The 22,997-nt window shown below is 46.0% G+C and overlaps 1 protein-coding gene and 1 non-coding gene across 2 annotated transcripts in view; both read left to right on the top strand.

Annotated features, from left to right (window-relative positions):
* The window catches only part of RAB3GAP2 (RAB3 GTPase activating non-catalytic protein subunit 2), a 52,952-nt gene that overhangs the window by 19,591 nt on the left and 10,364 nt on the right, over positions 1-22,997 (top strand). The window contains exons 9-27 of the mRNA XM_054576606.1: positions 443-541; positions 2,152-2,300; positions 3,158-3,237; positions 3,366-3,455; positions 4,696-4,835; positions 6,602-6,818; positions 7,339-7,482; positions 7,717-7,799; positions 8,097-8,161; positions 10,708-10,798; positions 12,960-13,087; positions 15,204-15,417; positions 15,787-15,884; positions 16,940-17,045; positions 17,625-17,785; positions 18,809-19,037; positions 21,010-21,183; positions 21,271-21,377; positions 22,914-22,980. Coding sequence (XP_054432581.1) covers positions 443-541; positions 2,152-2,300; positions 3,158-3,237; positions 3,366-3,455; positions 4,696-4,835; positions 6,602-6,818; positions 7,339-7,482; positions 7,717-7,799; positions 8,097-8,161; positions 10,708-10,798; positions 12,960-13,087; positions 15,204-15,417; positions 15,787-15,884; positions 16,940-17,045; positions 17,625-17,785; positions 18,809-19,037; positions 21,010-21,183; positions 21,271-21,377; positions 22,914-22,980 — 2,442 coding nt within the window. The remainder of the gene's footprint in view (positions 1-442; positions 542-2,151; positions 2,301-3,157; positions 3,238-3,365; positions 3,456-4,695; positions 4,836-6,601; positions 6,819-7,338; positions 7,483-7,716; positions 7,800-8,096; positions 8,162-10,707; positions 10,799-12,959; positions 13,088-15,203; positions 15,418-15,786; positions 15,885-16,939; positions 17,046-17,624; positions 17,786-18,808; positions 19,038-21,009; positions 21,184-21,270; positions 21,378-22,913; positions 22,981-22,997) is intronic.
* LOC129073102 (small nucleolar RNA SNORA36 family) lies at positions 1,422-1,553 on the top strand. The gene has a single exon (XR_008529411.1). It is a non-coding gene; the product is annotated as a small nucleolar RNA SNORA36 family (small nucleolar RNA).

Genomic DNA, 22,997 nt, shown 5'->3' with positions numbered 1-22,997 from the left:
TTTTCCTCCAGTGAGAGACACACCCCGTCAGTTTTACACCCCAATTTCAAAGATGGTAAAATAGGGGGAAGAAAAGCCTTAAAATCGGTAAAAATACCAGGATCTATACCACCCTGGGCAGGGCCACAATCTCTCTCCAGGGGAGAAATTGCTTATGTGGCTCCAATTGTGTTTTGAATTGAGCTTGATTATTAGAAATAGTCAAGAAGGTTAAGTCTTCGCCAGTAATGAAGTTAATTGCTGGAGTGCTCCAGAACCTCCCATGACAGCCAATGTGCTCTTTTAATGTTTGTTTTATGTGCATTGTCTGGGCGGGACGAGACCTCACTGTATGCCTTGTTTAGCATTACTTTGTCCTGTTATTATAAGTTGAAATTTTAGAATAATAAGTGACTACATTCTATCCTTTGTAGTCAAGTTGGGTTTGTCTAATTTTTGACAGCTGCAGCATCAGGCAATGAGAACATACAACCACCACCACTAGCTTATAAGAAATGGGGTCTACAAGACATCGACACCATTATTGATCATGCTAGTATTGGTAAGCATTACTAGTTCAGTTCTTTCGGAATTTACTTCTTATACTTTTTGATTGAAGTATCTCACTGATTAGAAATGTAGATTTATTCTTATGTGAAAAGAACATGCAACGCTTTTAATGCGATACTTGGAAGTTTGTTCAGACTTACAAATTATCACAGATTTATGTCGTTCACAGTTTCCCTAATTATGCCTTCAGCAGCAGCATTAAGTCACTCACTACTTGACTTAATTTTTCTGCAGAAAAGTTTAATCCCTATAATTACCATACAGATTAGTCTTTTTTTAACATAACCCTTAAACCAGCAGACTGCAGGTAAGAGCAGGTTTCCCCTTGCGACCAGGATTTGAAGGCCTACTGTGCTAGGCGTGAGGCGACCAGGGGTGGAAAGACAAGCACGTCCCGCTGTCAGGAAGTGTGGGTCCCGCTGACAGAAACGTGGGGCGGTCACAGGACTGCGGTCCCAGTGGCTGTGGACAGCGGACTGGCTGGAGCGGAGAGAGGGGGGCGGACGTGAGACGCATTTCGCCCTTGTAGAGGGATGGACTTTTGTTTGGTGGTTGCGGGGAAATAGATATCCTGACTTCATTCTCCTTAACTCTCTCTGATCTCCTGACGGGGCGTCTGAACTGCCTGAGCCCGACCGGAAGTCCGCATAATGCACACAGTGGCGCTGGGAGGGAGCAGGGAGGAGGGGCCGGAGCATGGACCTGAGGCCGGACTGGAGGTTCCTGGTGCACACGCCCCCTGGTTACTGTCGCATAGCATCCTGTGGACTACTCTGTGCTTAACGTCTTAGTGATGGACCTTCAGTTTGTCTTTACTCTTTTGCTACCATAAAAATGCCCCCGAATTCCAAAGTGGTAAAAATGCTACAAAATTCCAAAGTGTTGAGTTCAGTGCAGGGTAGCGTCCCTGTTCTGTTAATTAAACTTTGGGACATTGTAACAGGCTAGGGGAAATGACTGGATAGAAAATATGACTCTATTCATTTATCTCCCGGCCTACAAAATGAACAACAAGTGCCGTGAACTTTAAAGTTCTGACTAGTTCATTCAATAAATAAATGAACAAGTAACTACCTGTTGTGTCCCTGGAGCTAATGTCGGTGCTAGAAATGCAAGGCAGACGGGCCGCTGCCTGCTGAAGTTTGCGTCTGGCAGTGAGCAGACAGACAGTACACGATCAAACCAGGTGTATAAATGTGGTAACACCAGACTGTTAGTGCGCATCATGAAAAAAATCACAGGGTTGTGATAAAGGCGGAGGGTGCTCCCGGTGGACCTCAGAGGAAAGGCCTCTCCTGGGAGGGGACAGGGCGTTCAGAAGGGCCGGCCCGGGGAGAGGGGCGGGGAGAGCGTTCTCGGCAGAGGAAGCAGCAGAGATGAGACGCAATGTTTTTATAGCTCAGAGGAATGGCAGACGGCAGTTTTAGTCTAATGCGTATGTTATGACATTAATTTTGTAGCGTTCAAAAACTTCTTTTATCTGCTAAATAAAATTGAGAAGTTAGTATCTTAGAATGGAATTGAAGTAAACATTCAGTGACCTGCAATGGCAGTGCCACTTCAGTGCATTCAAGTCATGTGCTGTTGTCACTTTATCATTAGGCATTATGACGCTGTCGCCTTTTGATCAGATGAAGACTGCCTCCAATATAGGCGGATTTAATGCAGCCATTAAAAACAGCCCGCCTGCCATGTCGCAGTATATCACTGTAGGGTCCAACCCGTTTACCGGCTTCTTCTACGCTTTGGAGGTGAGAGTTCCATCCCTGAGCATGAGTAAGGCCACCGGTCGGTTTTTCAACTACAGAATGGTTGGCTACAGAATGGGCATGGTACCTTAGCCTGGGAAAAATTAAGCAGTTTACATTGTTAAGTATCAATTTAAATGCAAATAAACCTCAGCTCACGTTTTTTCTAAATTCTTCAAATGAACTGGAAAGGTGCTAAAGTCAATGTAAAATGGGCTCTTTGTTTCTGAGGCCCAGAGTTCTCAGACACTTGGGCTGTCTTTGGGGAGTGGGGCCGTGGTCCGGAGCGCAGGGCTGGGGCTGGTGGCTGCCAGGGACGCGCGTCCGCGAGGACTTGTCAGCGCAGAACAAGCTGCCAGCTGCCATCATCCACGTGGTGAAAACTGCTTCTCAAACCGGGGGAGTCAGGTGTTCGATGTGGCAGCTCTCATTTCTCTCTTGAAAAGCAGCCTTCTCGGGATTGCTCGACCTCTTTTTACTTTAATAAAAAGATTTTTTTTTTAAAGAAAAAAAGAGGGGAAAGGGCCAGTTGTGTGTGGATGGGAAATCCACATCCCTGCTTCAGTAATGCCCTCTTAATGCCCTAGTTTAAAATTTTCAATTAAATTACAACTTAAGGAGGGAGTTCCTAAAGGTAAATAGACTACCAGTGATTTTGACATTTACACTATACAGTTAAGCTTTTGGCAATGTTGCTGCGTCCTACCTTGAAGACTCTACTGACCGTCTGAAAGAAGCTGCCTATTTTGCTAGTCCAGGCTTTGCAGCTTCTCAAACGTTTTACACTGGGCCTCGTTTAGGAAGCGCATCGTGTTCCCCGCCAGCCCTTAAGCTTTCTCCCCGCGCGTCCTGTTTTCCAGGGAAGCACACAGCCGTTGTTGTCTCACGTGGCCCTGGCCGTCGCCAGCAAACTCACCTCCGCCTTGTTTAATGCCGCCAGGTAATCGCATGGCAGTTGCGTTCAAACTCATCTGATCCCTGTCCAGCTTGGTCTGGGCCTCTTATTTCAGAGTCTGCGCCTTGACCCTCCAGAAGCCCTGGTTTTATCTTCACCTTCCCTCTTTTCAGTGGTTGGCTTGGCTGGAAGAGCAAGCACGAGGAAGAAGCTGCCCCGAAGCAGAAGCCAAAGGTGGAACCGGCCACCCCGCTGGCTGTCAGGCAAGTCTGCCCTGCGTGTCTCCATCGTCAGTGCTGGCAGCGGTGGGCTGGGAGGGGGCGGCCTCCCAGTGAGTCTCACGAGTCTTCGGGGCCTCTGGAGTCACTGGTTTGGGATGAGTCCCCCAGCGGAATGCCGGTTCCAGGAGAACAGTGGCTCTTCCTGCCTCATTCCCTGCTGCCTGCCTGCCATGTTGGCAGCTGTTCTGTGTGCATTTGTTAACATAGCCTAAGTGGCAGGGAAGTTAATTTTGTGGTAGCTGATGAATTTATTTTTAAAAATAGTTTTGTTCGTCACATGCGTTCAGGCCCTCCTCAGAATGCTGGCTCTATTTCCTCGCTTACGTCAGTGGTGCATAGGACGTTTAGTATATTTGTCAGGTTTGGGAGGAGAGGGTGAGATATTTGCTGGATTTTGTTTTAAAATTAATTTTTATTACCTAATATAAAGTATTACTGTGAAGGGAAATAGGACCTCCTATCTTTAGATGCCCTTCACCTAAAGAGATAGAATGTTATCAAAATGTATTGAAGTTTATCTTCTAAGGTTTTTTGATTTTATTTTAAAATGCCAATTTTTAAATTCACCCAGGAATGAAGAAATGAGCCAGATGGCCCTGTGCGTCCCAAATCTGAGCACTTTGCCTCAGGGACTTTAGTCATCGTGAGCTCCCCTGGCCCGTTCTCAGCACCTCTTTACTTTTATTTTACTCAGAGGTCTAATGAGACTGATTATAGACCAAGAGCAGCTTAGAGGTAACTATGTAGAAGGGAAGTTCTTGCTTTAGACTGATAACACTGGAATCAGGAAGATATGATACCTATCAAAAAAAGAGAGCAGATTAGGAATAAGAACTTCAAATAGCCAAAAGATGCCTGGACAGGAGCATAGTTTTCTAAAATTTAGTTCATTGTGAGGGTATTGTTTTCTACAACATAACACTTGATTAAGGAAAGATATAATGTACTTGATGTTCTTTGAAAATATAAGGTTGTGGGTATTTATATAGAAGACAGATGGAATAAAATATAGATGTTTTTATTTTATAATGGTAGAAACTTTTTAATATATTTTATAGTACAAAATGTTAGGCATGAATAGTTGATTATTAGTCCATGCAAGGGTCATATTTCTTTATATAAAAACAGATTCAGCCTGTTTCATTTATGTATTTTGTTCTTGTGGTATATATTCCTAGCTTGAAATAATGGTTGGAGCTTTTTATTTTCTTTTGAATATCAGATTTGGGCTTCCAGATTCTAGACGCCATGGTGAAAGCATATGTGTGTCTCCATGCAACACACTGGCGGCAGTAACGGATGATTTTGGCAGAGTTATTTTATTGGATGTAGCCAGAGGAATTGCAATACGCATGTGGAAAGGTACTTCCCTACGAAAATCCAGAAAAAAAGGCTAATTTCTTTTTACCCCAATAGTTAAGCAACATTTTCATCTTTTCGCTACTGGTTGATAACACAGTTTAATTCTTTATCTTTATGCTTTTTTTTTTTTTTAAACATGAACTCATATCAGCAACACTTGATCCAGTAATCCAATTGGTGTATCTTTAAGTTTGATGAACTCATAGGCATTTCCAACCTCTTTTTTACATACTTTTCAATTCTCACTATGATTGTCAATTCCTGAACTCACTTTTTTGCCCCTGCTACATTCATTCCACTTCACAAGGCCGTGCTTGAGTCAGATGTTCTTCCCAAATCTAAAATGCCAAGTTTTTCAGATTTCAGTTAGCAAAATCTTGTAAAATCTATCTTTGCTGAGTTGACTTCCATATCCAATGCCTGGGTCAGTTCACTTGGTTTCTCGGTAACTTCGTCAGTTGGGAGTTGCATTTAGCTGCTAATAGCAGATTCAAGTACAGGACTGATACGAAATCACCACAATATCCTCAGGAACCCAGTGTCTGGCCAGGTAGCTTTCCTACCCAAGGTTACCTCATGGTGCAAAGGGCCGCTGGAGCTCCGGCCTTCTTATCTCTATCCCAGGAAGGAGGAAGGGGCCAGGAAGAACTGCCAATTGAGTCAGTCTGCTTTGGAGATATTTCCTGAAGTCCCTCCATCCTTTTTCTGTAAACCATTAGCCAGGAGTTAGTCATGGTGTTACCTAACTGTGAGGGGGACTTGAAAATATGAAGGCTCACTGTCAACCCGAACAAAATAAAATGTCTCTGGCTAAGGAAGAAGTAGAGAACGCATCATTTGGAATCATCTGGAATAGTAACACGTCAGCACAGGTTGGAAACACATTATGGTGCAGTCTGGTCTGTATTGAACAATGTGAGGATTTGAGGACCTTAAAGTATCCTGGAGCAGTTGAATCTCCTCTCATTTTCTTGCCAAAGAACGCCTGCAGCGCTTACCTGCCACGTGTCTGAGCGTCTGTAGAAGCAGGTTTCGGTGCTGCAGCTCCATCATTCTCCTGGTGTTTGTCTTCTGAAGTAGCGTCAGGGGCCGGTTCTCAGCAGGACTTTCCCAGGACACAGAAGACAGAGGCACAGCAGCCGGTCCCAGTCCTGGTGGCCCTCCTGCTGCTGGCCTTCTTGCCCGCCTGCTGGCTGTTGGTGCCGCCGGTCCCCTCCCTGTGCTGGGAAGGGAGGCACCAGTTGCCTGTGAGCGGGGCGTCCCAGGAAGGAAAACGTGCCGGCGGCATCTTCTCACGTGTGGGCGCCGCAGTCTGTCACCCCCTGGCTCCCTACCACCAAGGGGACTTGAGTAGCAGGAGATCAGTTTGATCTCTTTCTTGTATTTTAATTAGACTTTTATTTTAAATCCAAACCGATCACCTCCCCAGAATGCTTTAAAGGGGAAGAGGTTTTTAAAGAGAGGGAGGCAAGGGAGTGGGGTCAGAGAAGGGTACTCACGAGGCCGCAGCGAAACCTGTTTCTTCGGGGGAAAAAAAGTGATCTGAAGCAAATAGAGAAAAATATTAAGAGTTACTAAAACTTCACGATTGATTCTATATTTATTGTAATTAATACAATTTTCTGTTGAAGATATTTTATAATTTAAAAGTAACAGTTTTATAGCTTTTCTTAAATCCCTCCCCCTAAATCCCATAGTGCTGCAGAAGGCTTCTATTAAACTTCAGTTAACGCACTAATTCGCATCCCTTTTCTTCTGTCTCTAAGGGTATCGGGACGCCCAGATTGGTTGGATCCAAATTGTAGAGGACCTCCACGAAAGGGTCCCAGAAAAGGCGGATTCTTCCCCGTTTGGAAACGCTCAGGGTCCCAGTCGTGTCGCTCAGTTCCTGGTCATCTACGCCCCGAGGCGGGGGATTCTGGAAGTGTGGAGCACACAGCAGGGGCCCCGAGTGGGGGCCTTCAACGTGGGCAAGCACTGTAGGTAAGCTGCACCGCCGGCGGGCACCCTCCCCGCGACGCAGGGCCGTGCTCGCGCCAAGGAAAGCTGTCCTTAAACCTGCTTACTGCTTTGCACATTGAGACGTGAATTGTTTTTTATTATGGCTTTTCCTGCACGCACCTAGTAACGAAGAAATCTGTGAAAAGGCCTTAATGTGCTACTGAGTGATGGTTAGCCTTTGTACTGCCATTTGTCCTCGTCCCTTACTTGCATGGTGGAGGCTCTGAACCGAAGGTGCCTTCAGCTGGTAGACACGGTGAATGCTCTGTTTGTCATTGCAACACAGACCCAGGCTTCTGTCATCTTCTCGCACATTTTAGCAGGTAGAGTGCTGCCTGTCGGGTCCTGCTTCGCTTGTGGCTTTGGTAGCAGTTTCTGTTTGTTTACCTTATTAAGGCTCCTGAATTGCTGATGGTATTGGAGTCCTTTGCTCCAGCAGAAGCGCCTTTTGGCATCTGCCCGTTCTCCGCTGGTTTTACATATTGGTGTGTGATTTCCTCAGGCTCCTGTATCCTGGCTACAAAATAATGGGCTTGAATAATGTCACCAGTCAGAGTTGGCAGCCACAGACTTACCAGATCTGCCTGGTCGATCCCGTGTCTGCAAGTGTGAAAACGGTGACCGTCCCTTTCCACCTGGCCCTGAGGTGAGACCATCGCGTGTCTACTCACTGACCTCCCTCCGCTGCCTTTTTCCCAGTCCTGTCGTTTGCTGTTTGTTCTGTAGTTACTGTTTACTTGTTTGTTTGTTTGTTTTTCTTATTAGAATGAGACCTTTAAAGTTAAATAGGAAGACTGTAAAGGACAGAACACAGTGAGAGTGTCAGAAGTAGAAGGAAAACAATTGCACGTTCTGTACGAACTTGTGTTTATTGTTTCAGCGACAAGAAGAGCGAACGTGCCAAGGACATGCACCTGGTGAAGAAACTAGCCGACCTACTGAAAACAAAGTCCCCCAGCCTTGGTAGGTGTCCTGTAATAAGGTGTCTGCTCTCTTAAAAGTTGATGGTATATTCTCAACGGAGCGGTTGAGATCCTCGGGTGCGACTGTGAGCGGAGGCAGCGCCTTCTCAGAACGAGGCGCGCTGCGGTGGCGCTCTCCGGCCGCCTGCTCTGGCAGCGTGGCTCGCCGTTGCAACAGCAGCATGAGAGACCCCAGAAGCCCTCTGAACTGTGGTGCAAATGTATGCATTTTTGTTTCAGAATAAAGTTTACCTGTAGTAAAATGAAAATTTTACTTTGCTTAATTTTCTCTTTCTAGATTTGGTTGAAACCGAAATAAAGGAAGTAATTCTCGATATTAAGTACCCCGCAACCAAAAAGCAGGTAAGTGTCCATGTGGACTTTCCTGCTGAGCAGCTCTCACATATCCCTCTGAAGGAAATCTTTATTTTCTTACTTCCCCTCCAAACATGACAGGCTAGTCTTCTTTTCATGTTCTTATTCATGTTCATCCTTTCTGACATTCCCATGTGGCAGTTCCTGCTGCCCCTTTTTTCCTTTCTTTTTTTCCTGAAGTAAGTCATATTACCATACGTGCAAGTGCGTGTGTTTTATACCCCCCATAGGTAACATATATGGAGATGAAAGAGTGATAGAGGGAGCCCGTGGGATGGAGCCCGTGGGAAGGCCCCCGCCTGAGGAAATGGAGTGTTTCCAGGGCCTCTGAGGAGCCCTCCTCCCATCGCTGAGGCGGCCCGTGTTCAGAGTTTGCTTTCTCTCCGTGGCTGTTCTTTAGCGTTCTGTCATTTTCACTTGGCTGCTTTAAAATACATGGGTGTGTTTTCCGCCTTTTCAAGTGTCTGTAAAAGGAGTCCTGGTCCTTGTCCGTTGTGATGTCACCTCTGCCCCGTGTCTGGGCCTCGCCCACACTGACGCTCACGCGTGCGACGATCGGCCGCCGGTGCCGACTCCTCTCTGACGGCACTGGAGTCCCTCTCCCGTCACGGATGCGTCGGTTGTGACCAGTGTCTTGCTGTCATAAACCGTGAACTGTGATTACGCTCTGCGTGTCTGGGTGGGGTGCCGGCGCACAGGAGTTGGTTGGTGCACTGGAAACCTTGCCCTTCGGCCTGTGCCATTGGCTGGGCTCTAAGAAGCTCCTACCACAATTGTCTGAAAAAAAAAAAAGAACTTGTCTTGCATTTATATCTAGGGGGCACTTGCTAGGCTCTGAGCTGCTTCAGCTGCACTGGTTGCTGACGAGCGGCCCCTGAGCATTCCGTCCTGACTCGTGTTCCCGCTCGTGCTGGGTGAGGGCCCTGCGGCTCCCCAGCCTCGGCTCCGGGTCTCTCGTGTGGTGACTCGTGACTTCTTTCATCCCCGCGCCTGTCCCGGCCCCTGGCAACGCCGCTCTACCCCACCTGGCGGGCCACTTCCATGCCCACGGGCACAGCGACCGCCACCTCTGCTGCTCGCCAGAGCCAGACAGCTGAGGCTGCTGCGCTTCTGGATAGTTCATGGCTGCTGGTCACAGCTCCCCAGCTTGTTCACCTTTCGCTCTTCTAAGCTCCTTCGAGGAGGGGCCTTACTGAACGTGTCATTTTTATACTCCACCATACCTAAAACGATGCTAGATACGTGGGAGAAGTCAGTGAAACTGATTCCTTTTTGTGCCTTTTATCTTATTTTTTAAAACACTTGGTTTTGTTTTATTGTAGAATAGGCAGGTCCCTGTGACTTTCAGTTGCGTTGTCCCTTCCTCTGGCAGTGCTGTTAGGCTCCCCTGGTCCTCGGGCAGGATGTCAGGTATAAGGCCGACGCTGTTGGGACACGGTGGGCATCTGCAGAGGCAGCCTAGGGAGTCAGTCCCGGGGCCGGGGCACCAGAACCCAAACGGCCTCTCGTCTTGACCCCGTCTTTCTCCTTCTCTTACATGATGGAACAACAAAACCGGGAAACTTGCGCCTAGTGCAAACTGGCATCTTGATTTTTTTTTCCTGTGCTACTGAATTGTGTATGAAACTATGAATTTTATAAAAAAGGCTAGAAAACCTAATAGTGAAAAGCATGTATTGCTTTTGACACTAAAGGGAGAAAAGAAACCAATTTTGGCTTCGGAAGACTGAATAGTAGGGAAGAAGGTCAGCCCGCTGCTGGCTTGTGTCACGTAAACAACAGAGGCAGGTGATGTTTTCTGGAGCATTTGCCTCCCTCTGTGGCCTTCTTTACATTCTCCAGGGAGTCGCGTATTCCTAGGCCTCTCCATCCTCTCGATCCACCTGTCTGGCCTGCTTCTCCCCACAAACACACAGGCGGTGCGTTGTGATCTGGGGGTTGTCTCCTGCCACATTCTCAGGCGTGAACCTCAACTGCTGCGTCTCTCCCATTGGTGACTCTGATGGTGCTTCTTTTGGAGTGAAGAGGTGCTCAGGAACGGGTGGCGAAGGCTCTGACATTTCTGCCAGGGGAAGGAAGGCGCAGGCGGGGTGAGGTGCCGCGTGGGTCCATGTAGCCTGGCCTAAAGGCTCGGCCGTGTGCAGTGATTAAGGAGTGATTAAGTTGTTGTCAGCATTTATTACTGGTAGGACAGTAACAGCCTCTACGTTTCATTTATGTTTCTATAGTGCAGACTTATTCACACTCATCTCAGTAGTGAGTAGCTTTCTCTTTTTTTCCGTTTCTCTTTTGTCCTGGCTCTTCTGTTAAACATCAGTTGCTTCATTCCCAGCCTGGACTTTTTGTCATATTTGTCATGACATAAAATTGATTACATATTACTTATGATGCAACTTTAATTCACTGGAACGTATGCTAAAGCATCTTAAAAACAGAGCTTCCCTTTTGGGATAGTGAATGTATAGACATAAATGTCAAATTTTAAACAAAATCATTGCCTTCTAATTACTGGAACTGCTCAATTTTTCTTCTAGGCTTTGGAAAGCATTTTGGCAAGTGAACGTTTACCATTTTCCTGCCTTAGAGATGTCACGCAGACTCTTGTGGACACTTTAAAAAATCAAGGTTTGTATCCATTGGTGGTCATGGACTCACCTCAGACCTTCTAATTCTGTGAAAAGCTATTCATGGCTTACACGGTCCTGTTCCTTTAATGTGGAAATCGTGTATATGAGGTAAAGGCAAACTTGATTCATACCTTTAGGATTTGGGGACCTTTTTATTCCCTGTCCATTGTATGCAGTTGCTCTTTATCTGAGCTTTCTCTGAATATGTTGACTCTGTTCCTTACTGTAAATATTTATTTTTAACCCTTCCCCTGTGAGGAAATACCACTGTAGAATGATGAATGATTATTCTGATACAGTCATAGAAAATTTGAAAGCCATGGGCAAGAGGTGAAGTTCACTTCACTGCTTTTTTATTTTAACTTCATGGGAGGGCAGAGATTTTTGAGATGCGAATTCTATAATGTTTCGACTGAGATAATGATGAAAAATATTTATGATTTAATTAAAGTTCTGTTAGTGTATGGAGGCCACATTTTAACCTTCCCTCATAAACAGTTACCACTCCCAAAATCACAGGCTCTGATTCAATAATCGGTCCTGAGTTTTCTGGTTGTTTTACTGTTCAGAATTTATCTGTCTGATAAACAGTTACATCTGTAGCTGTGGGGCTTAACTCCATACTCTAGCCAGCTCAGGTAGCAAAATTCAACTTATTCTGATTTTCTAACATCAATTAAATTGTAGTGTGTAGGGTACTGACTAGTCATGACTTTTTGCTTGTGATGTTAATTATATAAGCCCAGCTTTCTAGTGATTGTATCTAAGGCAACTTAGAGTGACTTAATAAACGAATCATAATACACCCTTTCAGGACTTCAAGCATCCTCACGTTGAGGTTCTTTTTTCAACACAGATGTAAAACTAACTTTTGGTAAACAGTGGACTCCTTCAATGGACAGAACTTATTAAAAATACCTCTTTTAAAAAACATAGTGCACTTATAAAGCCCCTCCTTCCCACTGAGCTTAAACAAAATATCAATTTATTAAACCAAAAATTATCGTGCACTGGGCTGGGCGTAAACCAAACACCATTGTTGGAGTTTTATAAAATCATCATTGTTTTCAAGTTCTATCCATAAATGAGAGTCCTAAAAATTTCAGGGATTTAGAATTCTAAGTTTTATTGTGGCTACAACAACTTTGACACATTCCAGGTCACTAGATCCTGAATAAGAGTTTTGGGGGGTCTTCAGTGTCTACCTTTTTAAGGAATAGACATTTGATATTTGATATATAAATATTTAATTTGTCATACAGGAATGTAATATATAGTGAGTATTTTTTCAGTACTAATCTTGGAGGGGAAAAAAGCCCTGATTGAAAGAGAATATTAAGTGGAATTCTACTCATGGTCTCTTTGCCAACCTTTCTTGAGGATCTGTCCCCATCCACAGTTTCTGGTTGAATTATATAATGTCCTTGAACAACATCAGAGCAAAAAGAGCCGGCTTGAATTTTGTCTTTCTTCACTGTGTGAGCCTAATTACCAGGCAGCCTATGAGTTAGGGACTGAGAGAGAACATTTTTTTTCCTTTTTATTGAATTTATTGGGGTGACACTGGTTAAAAAACTGATGCAGGTTCCAGGTGCCCAAGCCCGCAATACCTCCTCTGTACACACTGGATTGTGTGTGCGCTGCCACGAGTCGGGCCACGTCTCCGTCCGTCACCGTCTGTTCCCCGCTGCCCTCCTCCGCCTCCCCCGGCAGTTGCCACACTGTGGTCTGTGTCCACGAGTGTCTTCTCTTTCTTTTCTTTTCCACTAGACCCCTCCACACCCCCCGCCCCGCACCATCCCCCCACCGACAGCCATCAGCCTGCGCTTCGACATGAGTCTCTCCGTTTGCTTGTCAGTTAACATTTTCAAAGCATTTCGAGGTCATCTATTTCAATTTGAGTATTAGACCTTTCTTTTTTCTTTAGTTATTTTTTTTACTGCTACTATTTGTGCACCTTATTTCATTTAAAACTTTAGATATTTTGCTATGAGAGAAAAATTGTCTTCGCCTTATTAATCGGCTGTATCCTAAGCATCCCGGAATCTGATAAAATAGAACAGGGAATTACGTAATATTAAGAGATTGAATGAAGAAAAGCCTTTTGTGAATCTGTTAAATATGTCTCTCTTAATGGATTTTTTCCTTCTGCCTTTTAGAACTTGAGTCTGTTGACGAGGGGCTGCTGCAGTTTTGTGCCAATAAACTGAAATTGCTCCATCTTTATGAGTCTGTCAGTCAGTTCAACTCCCTCGGTCGTCATTCGGACACATCGCTCTCCGATCATGTGAGTCTTCCCAGTGCTCATTATACAAAACAAAATAACCTCTTTATTGTCCATTTTTAAAGTTGGTAGTAAAGAAGTAGAAAATTAAGAATTTTATAAAGCATAAAGGTGTATTTTCTTTACAAGACCCCCTGCTGGCTCTCTCGGCCTTGCTGTTAAATTTGTGTTACTTACGCTAGAAAATTAAATTCTATTGTTAATCCGTTTTTACTACCCTAGAAAAATCTAGTTTTTCTCAACTCCTTTTTTTCATTTAAGGTTACTTCTTATAATTCAACTTTTGGACAAGCTTTGCCATTTAAATGATCGCAGTTTACTGAAGTAGCAAAACTTTAATTTCCGTCCAAGAAAATAAAAGATTCTGCCAAGCAGATGACAGCACTTTTTCTGTGTTGTTGTTAGCAGATTCATACACAGCTTATCCATTGTGTACTATATAAGAAATACATTTTTAAATGATTCTTACATCCAAGTGTTTAAAATAATTATAGTAAATGTCCTATGCTTGTATTCTGTAAAACAAAGTGATGGCACCTTGTAATCTTTATTAAAGTGCACTATTACTCATTTCTGAGGGCTGTTTATAAAATTCTTACTTTCTATACAGAGAAAGAAAGTGTCTTTAATGGGAAACGGAGAGAAATACGTCCTCTCTTCCCCTCAGATCACTGCGTGACCCTGGCTGAGTGTCTGGCTCCTCCGGAAGAGAGTAGCCATGTCAGGTTGCTGGCGGTGCTCTTGAGAAAATTATCTGGTGTCTCTGACAGTTAGTGGAAGCCTTTTATTCTAAATATACACACATGACTAAAAATCTCTTCAACATAAAAATTAGAGAAGATTTTCTTTCTGTAGTGGAAACGACCTACACGCTTTAACATCTTGTTTATCTTTCAAGCACCAGGAAGGTTTAAGTTGGTTAAGTTACATTTGTGGGATTGCCTGCACATCTCATAGATTCTTTAGTGCCGAATATTTTCATAAGATCCCAACTACCTGTCTCACGCGCTGCCAGAGAAAGTTAAATGTATGGTTGTAATAATCTCCTGTAGAATTCAGTTTCCCTTGATAGCCCCAACATAGTGTGCAAAGATAAAAGAATGACAAAATTTTAAAAATCAGTTTTCAGATTGTTGTTTTCCTTTTGAAGAACTTTTTAAGAATTAAAACCATATTTGCTATAGACTTGTTTGGATCCTTTACAAAACATACAGGCAGCTTCTAGGCTGAATGGCTACTTTTGCGCATACAAAACTAAAATTCAGGTCTGAATTAATTCACATTTGCTGTCTCTGGGACATAGTTCATTTAAGCTCATATATAAATTCAGCATAGCATTGAACTACCGGCATGTGCGCAGTAGCATTTCGCAGTTTACTACTTGTTTGTAAAAACAGCCACCTTAAGTGAATAAATAAAACTGCCCTGTTGAAGGATGCAGCTTCAATCATGTTCGTGTGGGGGGAGGAAAGCTTTCCTTGCAGTGGCAAATTTATGATCCTTAAAGTGTGTGTGCGCGCGCTTTTCTCTAGCTTAGAAAAGTAATCATGTCAGGAGATAAGAGTTATCTCCCGCACATCCAGGATACAAAAATGGTTGGAAAGGGTGGCAGGTTGTATGTGGGAGTGTCACTCTCTGTGTCGCCGAGAGCCACACTGAGGATTTATACGTAGATACAGGGAGGCGTGCTTTCCATTGCCTTTACATTACAGTGTGGATGCTGCTTCAAAAAGAGGATTCAGTTTCTTATTCACTAGTTCTTTAGTTGCCTCAGAAGCTCAAGAGTGGCAGGTGACACCCTGCTAAATCTTTTTCCAGTTAAGCAGTAACACATTTATTAAAACTGGAACATTTTTGAAAAGTGTAATCTCAAGAAACTTTCTAAAAATGGTACTGGTAGTTTACTTTATTTAAATAACCTGCTACGCAGGAACGTGAGTCAAGTTGTAAGTAATTTGAGGGTATGGTTTTAAGTAGAGTACATTATAGCAATCACATTCATTGAAGCCCACCTTGGATTTATGGTCTTGCATTCATTTCAGATGGTGGCATTGACACATATGGCAGATTTGGAGAAGGAGACCTGGTCTAACCAGAATTTGTCCCTCCTGTTTTTAAGGACTTGGCTGTCTTACTAAGGCTTGACGAAAACGAACTCCTTAAGCTCCAGACGTTGTTAGAGAAGTACAAGCAAGAGACTGCCAGGACTGGGGTTCGATTTTCTGACGATGCGGACGGCACGTGGCCTGTGAAGACATTCCTGGAATACTTAGAGTGTGAGAAGGACGTGATCAGCGTGAAGAAGATAAGTGAAGAGGAGTACGTGGCCTTAGGTGGGTAGAGGGGTGAGCTGCTCGGGTAGAGGGAGCCCCTCCCCCTCTAGGAGAAAGCCTGGGAGGAGCCAATAGTGTCTCAGAGATGCCGCTTATTTTGAAATTAAATCAATGGAAGCACTGAATGTATGTTTTTCCTTAACTGAAGATGCTCTGGATATGTAGGCGCCGTGTCGTGAGAGTCGTTTTGTGTTGATCAGTGTACCCACGAGACGGTGTGATGCTCCCTGCCTTACTGAGCCAAGCAAACGGAAGGGCAGCTTCTCTCCCCTTGAGCCGTGCTGCTGTTCGGGGGTTAGACTGCAGTTCAGGAAGGTTGTCCATGTGGTAAGCAGCCACTGGGTAACGCATTTTGTTTTTGTTTACTAGGCAGTTTCTTCTTTTGGAAGTGTCTGCAAGGAGAAAGCTCCACTGAGGACATGTGTCGCACTTTGGAGTCAGCTGGACTCAGCCCTCAGCTGCTGCTGGTGAGGCTTCTTGTCGCTGAACGCGGTTCTTCCTCGCTCACGTCATCCAGAACTGTCCATTCCTTTTTATCATTGTCTGAAGTACATCAGAGAACATACATGAAGACCTTCCAAAACTGGTCAAAGGAATTTATAATCCCCATATTTAATTAATTAATAGTAATTTCTCTTTCTCATTCTCTGTAGATTGTAACAAGCATAATCCCTGGTTGGCCTAAAACAAATTTAGAATCCGATCATCAGGAACAGTGGTCACGTTGGACAAGGAATGATCTAGAGAACAACATGAGCTTCCCTGACAGCCTGCAGAATTATCAGATACCCCCAAGCTCAGACTAGGCCAGAACCTAGTCTCTGTGCCATAGGAGATGTAGATACAAGGGTCATCCCGCAGACGAACCACAGTGCCCAACGTTTGCTTGTTCCGAAAGGGGCAAGGAAACGAGCCCCCGTCACAAGTTCTTCTCTCACCTCCCCCACGTGCACGTGGACACGGCCCTCACACACAGCGAACAGTTATGGATGGTGAGGGGAGAGGGGACTTCTCTAAAAACAGAAACAAAAAAGAACCCAAGAATTAAAGTAAGAAGTTGCGTGTACAAAAAGACAAGCTACTAAAAAAAATTCTGCTTGGTCACAGCGGTCACACAGATCAGAGGAAATGGCATCCGCTGCCCACTCTCCTTGCTGCACCCTCGGGCCGTGGGAAGGCTCTGTGCTGGGTTTGTGTGCCGGGCAGTGAGCGTGCGTCCTGCTCACGTCCTCGTTCCCAAAGCAGTCAGTGCCCAAGTGGAGGCCAGCGGCATCTTTCTGAACTATTTCAAATAGTGTTCAAAGACAGTAGATAAACTTCTCTTGTGTTGCATTAAAAGAGTAACAGACTTTTAGATAGAAAAACCATGACCAAAAAGTGGTGTCTTTCTCTGGAAAAAGCAGAGATGGGAGGTCAGGGAACCTACAAGCAGAACATGGGAGCAGACTGACCACAGATGGACTTTGGTGCAGTTTTAACTAATCTGTTTAAAACACTGAAAAGGATTTAAATTTAATTTCAGTCTCTGCTCCTGAGTGTCTGGCTTTCTAAGGAAAAGGACATTCTGGAGAAGCCACAGTCTGTCTGCTGTCTCCACATGATGCTGTCCCTCCTGAGCAGGATGAAAGGTACGATGCCGGGACACTGGACGCCGGCACCCACGGGAATGTGGTCACCTTCCGCTCTGGGAAGCACCTTGGTGTTTGAAATGCCACAGAAACGGGGGTGTGGGAGGGGGGAGGTTGTGTCTTCTAACGAAGGAGACTGCAGTCCACCAAGCGTTTCCCTCCGGGGGTTCTTTTGTGTTCCCTGAGGAAGCTCTTAACGCACTTCTAGTGTGTTTTATGAAAATTATGTTTGTGCTATCATCAAAAATCATGTAGTAGTGAACAGTGCATTTGCTTAACTTGGGTCAGTCAAATGGTCTTGGGTGAAGGTTATTGTTTTGCTCATGAGAACAATAATCTCCGTTGAAACATTTCATAGTAGCTTTCTGCAATGATGAACTATTCCAAACAGGGATTTAAAGTTGATTGAGAAGTAAATGGAACATACATGCTCTGGCTAAAATAGACTGAGGACTTTTTTTCCCAGTTCATTCAGAAATAGATGAGTCTATCTCTGGGGCACTGAGTTTTAACACCATGTTGAATCTGAAAGATTGGACCCAAAACCGAGAAACTAAAGATTGCTTTTGAACTTGGCAGTGGCCCTCGACGACTCGTGGGACTCGCAGTCCGTGTCTCCTTGGTGGCAGCAGATGCGTGCAGCTTGCATCCAGTCGGAGAACAACGGGGCCGCCCTGCTGTCTGCGCACGTGGGGCACGCTGTCGCCGCGCAGATGTCCACCGGCGGGACCGAGAGGAAGGTTGGTGGCCGAGGTGCTGCCCAGCCAGTGGGGGGCGGGGGGTGGGTGGGGGGCACGCTGCGCCCCCTGCTGTGCGGTGTCGGGATCTGAACTGTGTCCGCAGGCTCCTACTCGTCTTTTTTGGGGTCAGGAGGGGGGCGAGGGGTGCTGCCCCTCATCTGTTTATTCGGACGACACGCACACTGAACTTAGCTGCCACCACGTGGCACACGGGGGAAAGTACTGCACTTGTCCCTGCTCTCTGACAGTGGCTGGCGGTCGGTGGTGGGTCCCTTAAAAACAGGTTTCGTGGCCTCAGTCTCCTCATCTAAAAGAGGTCGGGGGAGGCTGCATCATTTCTCAGGTTCGTTCCGGTTCCTGAAAATTCAGCGACTGTGCTCACACCCTCCTTTATAAACAGATTGTTTGGGGCCTTGTGGCACCGAATGACTCAGATAAAGGTGTCCTGTTGACCATTTGCTTTGTGGTTTTTCCTCATCTCTTGGAGACTCATAGAAAGGAGAAAAAAAAAAGACCGATAACATCACGTATAGCTTCTGGTAGCTCAAATACTTTTTGTAGGGGGATGTTGCATTGAACGGGATGAGACACTTAAATAGGTTTGTGGAGAGTCACGTCACGTCATCAGTCAGTAGTTTCGAGGCTCAATTTAGTATTATTAGCTTGACGTGTTTATAATAATGCAGAGGGAAATTTGAGACACATTTTTATGTTGGTGAGTGTGTTCTAAAAAGAGGCCAGTTTCCCGATACCGATAGAAACGCTGTGACCCGTCTCAAGGGTGGCCCTGACAACGTGGGGGTGACCGCAGGTCTCCTGGGAACGTCCAGACCCCATCCTCGTTGCCCTGGCATCTCCCAGCCACTCCTGACCCTCTTGTTTCATCCAGCCAAGTAGTAACGTGTGTGGCCATCGTCTTTGTGATGTGCCCTGACTGTCCGTGAGCCTTCAAGCTCAGAGCTCATTCAACCTCACGGGGACCCAGGACCTTTGCCAGGTTGTCACCAGGGCCTTTTCCGTTAGTGTTCCCCGACAGCGCCGGGCGCGGACGCCGAGGCCCTCACGGACTCCTGGGAGGCCCTCTCCCTGGACACCGAGTACTGGAAGCTCCTGCTCAAGCAGCTGGAGGACTGCCTCACGCTCCAGACGCTGCTCCACAGCAGGGCGGGCGCGCGCCCCTCCAGGGCGCCAGCGCTGCCCGCGGAGCCGCTGCCCCGGCTCTCCGTTAAGAAGCTGCTCGAAGGAGGCAAAGGTAACCGGAGTCTGCTTGGGCCTTGGGGTCGACGCGCCTGGGTTTCCGTGGTACATGCTTTGGTTTGTTTTTTATAGAGATGACTGAAAGAATAAGAAAGAGAAATACACTCAGATTTAAAAAATATATAAATAGCACACACTGCTCAGTCTTTTCAAAGTCTTCCTTCAGTTCCCCTGCGCAGGGACCCCCGGCCTTACAGCGTCAGGGGCCTCAGCAGTGCCCCCACCTTCCCAGCTGCGTGTCTGTGCGAGGCCACGTCTTCCCCGTGCACCTCGCCCCGCTCGGCAGAGCCCAGGGCTCAGGGCGCAGGGGCTCGCTGGGGACCCCAGCCCGAGCCGGACGTGAGAGACTTGCAGAGCGTGGTGCCGCTTCTCCCCAAACAGCTTTGCTGGGCTCTGGGAATCAGTTATTTTCATAAAATACTAACGTGCAGTGGGTTTATTATTTTTATTTTAAAATGAATGTATAAAGGTTTGGGTTTTTTTACAGTTTCTCCATTTTAATTTCTAATACCGTAAATATTGATGAATGCAACCCATAAGGTAAAGTTCTTCGGGGGCTCTCCATAGTGTTTAAGCATTTAAGCAACTAAAGCTGAGATGAAGACGTTCAGAAACTGCTGGAACTGAGTGGAAATTCGAAGCTTGCTCTCCAAGACCTGCTGACTTCGAATCCAACCCTTCTCCAGTTCTTGCTTCTCGCCATTTCCCTGTGAACCCCCATCTGGGGGTCTGAGCCCGGGCTCCTCCCCCGCCCACTTTCCTCTTCTGTGTCCCTTTGAATCCCAAAGCCTGCTCAGCTCCGGGGCTGCCTCCTCCTCCCCAGGAACCTCTCCAGGGCCGCGGACTGCAGACTTTCCCCTGTTCTTCCCCATTTCCGCAGAGCTCGGTGCCTCCTTTCCGATGCACGACTTCCTGCCCCCCGGTCACCGGGCCCCTGTGCTTCCGTCTCGCGGGGCCATGAGCCTGTTGTGCCTTGAATGATCTCGACGGTTCCTCTTTCCTTCCCAGCAGCCCGGTCAGGCGTGGGATACTGGACTGACTGTTTCTGGGTTTATAAACACCCAGGTATCTAGAGATTGTTATTTAGTTTACTCGTTTTCACGTTCTTTATGAGACGTGAAATTTTCCATGACCAACTCACTGCGCCCCACGCTGCCACCTGGTGAAAGGGCGGGGACGCCGTTTTCGCATTCGCCGGAGCAGCGGCACCGGGGCCTTGATTCTGGACTGAGAACTCGCCGGTGACTTGGAAGCCAAATGTAAGACGTTAGGCCACCCAGCACACGGCTGTCATATACGCTCCTGATTGTTGCGGCTGTACCGTGACCCCTTTTTGTGGAAAGGTTCACATTTGAATCACAAGAGGAGAAAGACTGAGAGAAAACATCTGGTAAATTACAGAAGATGCATAATTTGTTTTAGGTAATAAACAGGACTCTTCACTTTGAATGTCCCCTGGGCAGGTATGATTGTTTGGACTTTATTGATTGTAACGTGGCCTATAGCATCATGTTGTTCATTAACTATGGCTACATTTTGCCACTAAATAGTCCAGAGAGGCAAGTCAGTTGACCATGAAAAGGAGCATATTGCCCTAAGAAGCCTAGGCAGATACGCTGATTCATCTGTATTCGCTCCTCTTTAAATGCGAGTAGTTGAAAGATTCATTCATCCCTTCGTTTCTGTCTGGTAAAGAATATTTTGAATTGTGAACGTAGATGGAATGTGGTATCCAGACACAAGTATTTACATGTGTCTGATATTTTAGGAAGATGCCCGTGGCTGGCACACAGCCCGCTTGCCCTCAGAGGCTGAGTAGTCGGTGGTAATGCTGCTGTGAGTCTCACGGGTTTGGGCGTCGTTTTCAGCCTGCACACCGAATGTCGGCGCTTAGATCTCGCCATTGGAAAGGCTCCCTTCTGCAGACACTGCAAATTTTCCTTTTCTCTCTTGTCTCCCAACTGTAGGTGGCATCGCAGACAGCGTGGCCAAGTGGGTGTTTAAACAGGACTTGAGCCCGGAAGTGTTAAAGCTGGCTCACAAAGAAAGAGATGCAGACAACCCAGACGAACCCAAAGAAGGTATTCACAGAGGTTTACTTGAGGCGTCCGCGGCGGATGTGGACTTGGGAGCCATACCAGGTAGCACTTCTGTGGGAGCAGCAGGAGCCCCCGAGGGCAGGGCAGCGGGTCCAGGGGCGGGACTCACGCGCCGTCCCTGCCTTGCAGACCTGCTGCGGGCGGTCTACGAGCAGTTCCCGTGCAGCCTGGAGCTGGACGTGCTGCACACGCACTGCTGCTGGGAGTGCGTGGTCCAGTGGAACAAGGACCCGGAGGTGAGGCTGCGGCCGCCGCGGGGCCTGTGTCGGGGCCCTCGCTGTCCGCTTACCTCGCTCAGTAGGAGCAGGGACGTTCCTCTTGGGGCATCTCTCCCCCGAGAGCTGTGCTAGGCCCTTCCGTCAGTGAACCCGAGAAGTGCGGGTGTCGGCCTTGTCGTTCCGCTCGGAGAAAGACCTCATTGATACATTAACAGTGACGATAGTCCTGCTTCCTCAGAAAAGGTCTTTAATATGCAACCATTTACTTATTCAAGGAAGGCATTTAAAAAGTCAGTGCTTTAAACAGATGTGGTCTGATCAGCGAAACTGAACATAAAGTGATTTGGGGGCAGGGGACCTTCTGGATGCCCTCAAATCGCCCTCTTCAGTTGGTGCCACCACCTCCTCATCACATTTAGGCTCACTCCTTAAACGGGATACTTTTCCTATGTGAAAAAAGAATGTTACAGCTTAATCGAGGACATCATAATTTCAAAACTCTGAAAGAACCAATTCCAGATTCTGGCCCAAGACGGTGACATTTAAGAGAAACGCCCGTTTTCCAAGCTCTCACTCACGAACGTCTAGAGCCCTTCGTTCACTGTTTTCTCCTTAAAGTAAATGGGGACCTAACAGTAGCTGTCTCGAAGGCTTAGAGCAGTTTCTAGAGGAGACTCGTGGAGTGCCCAGCATTTCGACCAGTGTTAGCTTTGTCTGATAGTTACTGCAACTGTTCACAGGTGAAAGAGGCGGCCCCTTTTCTTACCTGCTTGGGTTTTTTCCTGTCACCTATTTCTCTCCTTGCCCCGTCCAGTCCCATCCCAGTTCCATTTTATACACCCAGCCATGCTGGGCTCAGAAGACTTGTTTAATCTTTGTGCAGGCCACCAAATTATTTATCAAAGATCTAAAGAATTTCTGGGTAGTTTGACCTACTACATCTGAGTTTTAATGTGTAAATTACCTTGACTGGAAAGAGTGGAATTTCAGGCGTCCCCTCTGATTTTCCCGTTTCCCCTCATGGCTGTAACGTGTGCTCCTTGGCATTTATCGCTGACACCCTGCTCCATTTATGACCTACCCCCTCCCTGGGATGTAACCTCAGGGCAAGGATTTGGGTCTGTTTTGTTCACGTCAGTATTCCTGGTGCCTCATATAGCATGGAACATAGTAGACGCTCACCAAATATTTGTTGACTAATGAATGAGTGATGTTTGCAAAGAAGTAAATCCATTGTTTTCATATCTGTGTGAAATTCAAGTATTATTGAAAAGCACACTGCTGTAGAGCACAAGTCACAGACATCTTTGAACCTGGATATCAGCATATACGACCTGGAAGTTTCTAGAAATCAGCCATTATAGAGGTGACATGAATTTAAGAGAGACCATGACATTATCTTATGAAACATTTACTTCTTACCTAATACTTCCATGTTTTTATTGCACCATTCTTATGTAGCTTTATATAGACATTTATGTAAGAAGTCTCCATTTGTATTTGAAACACCTATTAATGGTTTTTTTTCTCTCTTTTTTCCTCCCTTTATGTAAGGAAGCACGTTTTTTTGTTAGGTCTATAGAACACTTGAAGCACATTGGCAATGCACATATTCAGAATGGTAAGTAAACAGGTGTT

This window comes from Pteronotus mesoamericanus, unplaced genomic scaffold (assembly GCF_021234165.1).
Source record: "Pteronotus mesoamericanus isolate MK-2021 breed Mesoamerican mustached bat unplaced genomic scaffold, CSHL_Meso_final contig_347, whole genome shotgun sequence".
Classification (NCBI taxonomy): domain Eukaryota; kingdom Metazoa; phylum Chordata; class Mammalia; order Chiroptera; family Mormoopidae; genus Pteronotus; species Pteronotus mesoamericanus.
Note: the sequence above shows the minus strand (reverse complement) of the source record. Positions and strands in the feature narration are given on the sequence as shown.